Source organism: Myotis brandtii, unplaced genomic scaffold (genome assembly GCF_000412655.1).
Source record: "Myotis brandtii unplaced genomic scaffold, ASM41265v1 scaffold329, whole genome shotgun sequence".
In the NCBI taxonomy this organism is placed as follows: domain Eukaryota; kingdom Metazoa; phylum Chordata; class Mammalia; order Chiroptera; family Vespertilionidae; genus Myotis; species Myotis brandtii.
Window position 1 is genome coordinate 277807 of NW_005362676.1, and position 1913 is coordinate 279719.

General features: G+C 55.6%; 1 protein-coding gene across 1 annotated transcript; it reads left to right on the plus strand.

Moving 5' to 3' along the window:
• LOC102245835 (MAGE-like protein 2) lies at positions 1 to 1579 on the plus strand. The gene has a single exon (XM_005871093.2). The coding sequence runs from the start codon at positions 1 to 3 to the stop codon at positions 1027 to 1029; it is 1029 nt and encodes a 342-aa protein (XP_005871155.1). The 3' UTR covers positions 1030 to 1579.
• Positions 1580 to 1913: the final 334 nt, after the last annotated feature.

Consider the following 1913-nt stretch of genomic DNA (forward strand, 5'->3'; position numbering starts at 1 on the left):
ATGCGCAACTGGCAGCCCCCGCGTCGCTGGGCCAACATGAACTATAATGACTGGGAGGTTCTGGGGAACTGGGAGGACCCCATCGCCGCCGCCCGCGATCTGAGTGGCTGGGAGGGGCCGAGCACCTCCAGGATCCTGAGTGGCTGGGAGGGGCCGAGCACTTCTTGGGCCCTGAGCGCCTGGGAGGGGCCGGGCACCTCGAGGGCCCTGGGTGCGTGGGAAAACCCGGGGAACCCCCACTCTCTGATGCTTTCTGAGCTCTCTGGCGTGCCCCTGGGGGTGGGGACCAGCCAGGATGAGCCCAAGGGGGAGGCGGGGCCCGTGTCCCCCCTAGATGAGAGGGCCAACGCCTTGGTGCAGTTCCTCCTGGTCAAGGACGGAGGCAACGTGCCCATCAGGCGGTCCGAGATGGTGAAGTTCATCATCCGGGAGTACAAGGACCAGTCCTTGGAGATCATCAAGCGCGCCAACCACAAGCTCGAGTGTGTCTTTGGGTATCAGCTGAAGGAGATAGACCCCCAGACCCACTCTTACATTATCATCAACAAGTTCGGGGGCGGGCCCGTGGCCTCGCCTCCCCCCTGCCTGGAGATCCCCAAGCTGGGCCTCCTCATGGCGGTCCTGAGCCTTATCTTTATCAAAGGCAATTGCATCCGGGAAGACCTGCTCTATAGCTTCCTGGAGAAGCTGGGGCTGGATGTCCGGGCGGAGCATGGTGTCCTGGGGAACGTCAAGAAGCTCATCACCGAGGAGTTTGTCAGGCAGAAATACCTCGAGTACAGGGAGATCCCCAACACCCAGCCCACCGAGTATGAGTTCCTCTGGGGCCCCCGGGCGTTCATGGAGATCAGCAAGATGCTGGTGCTCAAATTCCTGGCCAAACTCCATAACAAGGATCCCGAGTGTTGGCCCTTCCACTATTTCGAGGCCCTGGCCGAGTGCGAGTCCGATGATGAGTGGGATTACGAGGAGCTGGGGCCCTACTACGGTCGCGCCGGGGGTCGCTTCCGCAGGTCCCGTCCCCGCTAAGCCAGAAACTTAGCCACTCTCTCTCTCTGTTCCTTCGTGTCCCCCGGGCCAAGAGCCACTCACAGGGTCGTCGTGCGTGTGCGTGCGCGTGTGTGTATCGTGCAGGGGGTGGGGTGGGGAGGGGGTCGTGTCGTTTCGTTTCCTGGTGTTTCTGTTCCAATCCTACCTATGTGTACACTTGGATCTCAGACCTGGTTCCTGTAATCTGCCAAAGCTTTGTATACATCCTCACGTGCTGTTGACTTTCAAGTGGCTACTGTTCTCCTGGGTACCTCTTGGCACTTGTGTACTTAAGTGAGTTGTGTGTGATTCTCTCTCTCTCTCGTTTTTCCGTGTTCGACTCGTTCTTGTGGCTGTACCCGGAGTTGTGCTGGCTTTGTGAAATGAATTGAGACGCAGCCATCCATCTCACCCTGGTGCAAAAAAAACTCTGTAGTGTTGAAAGTAGGCTGTTCTTTGACGTGTAAAACATGACTCATCAGTCACGCTGTCTGCAGAGAAATAAATATCTATATCTATATCTATATAAATATACTTTCAGCATAACACAGAGGAGTTTGTCTTCATTCTCATTTTTTAATCGCCAGGGCGGGAGCCAAGTTTTGTGTGTGTGTGTGTGTGTGTGTGTGTGTGTGTGTGTTTTCCCCCACCCTCTGAATACACCAGAACATCAACACTATGACGAGAGACATGGGGCTACATTCTTCCTAACAACACAAGGGTTTTAATGGGGGGGGGGGGGGATGGTGGAACATAAGATTGACATCAAACCAAGAGTCCAGACTTCACAAAACCCCTCACAGTGGGCGTTATTATTTCCCATTGTAGGCGAGTGTTTAAATGCAGGTAGATCCATTCAATGGCACAGGCCGGGGCCAGGTCAA

What these genes read in the sequence shown, in the direction of transcription:
- LOC102245835 (XM_005871093.2), top strand. Translation starts at nt 1, where the DNA reads ATGCGCAACTGGCAGCCCCCGCGTCGCTGGGCCAACATGAACTATAAT.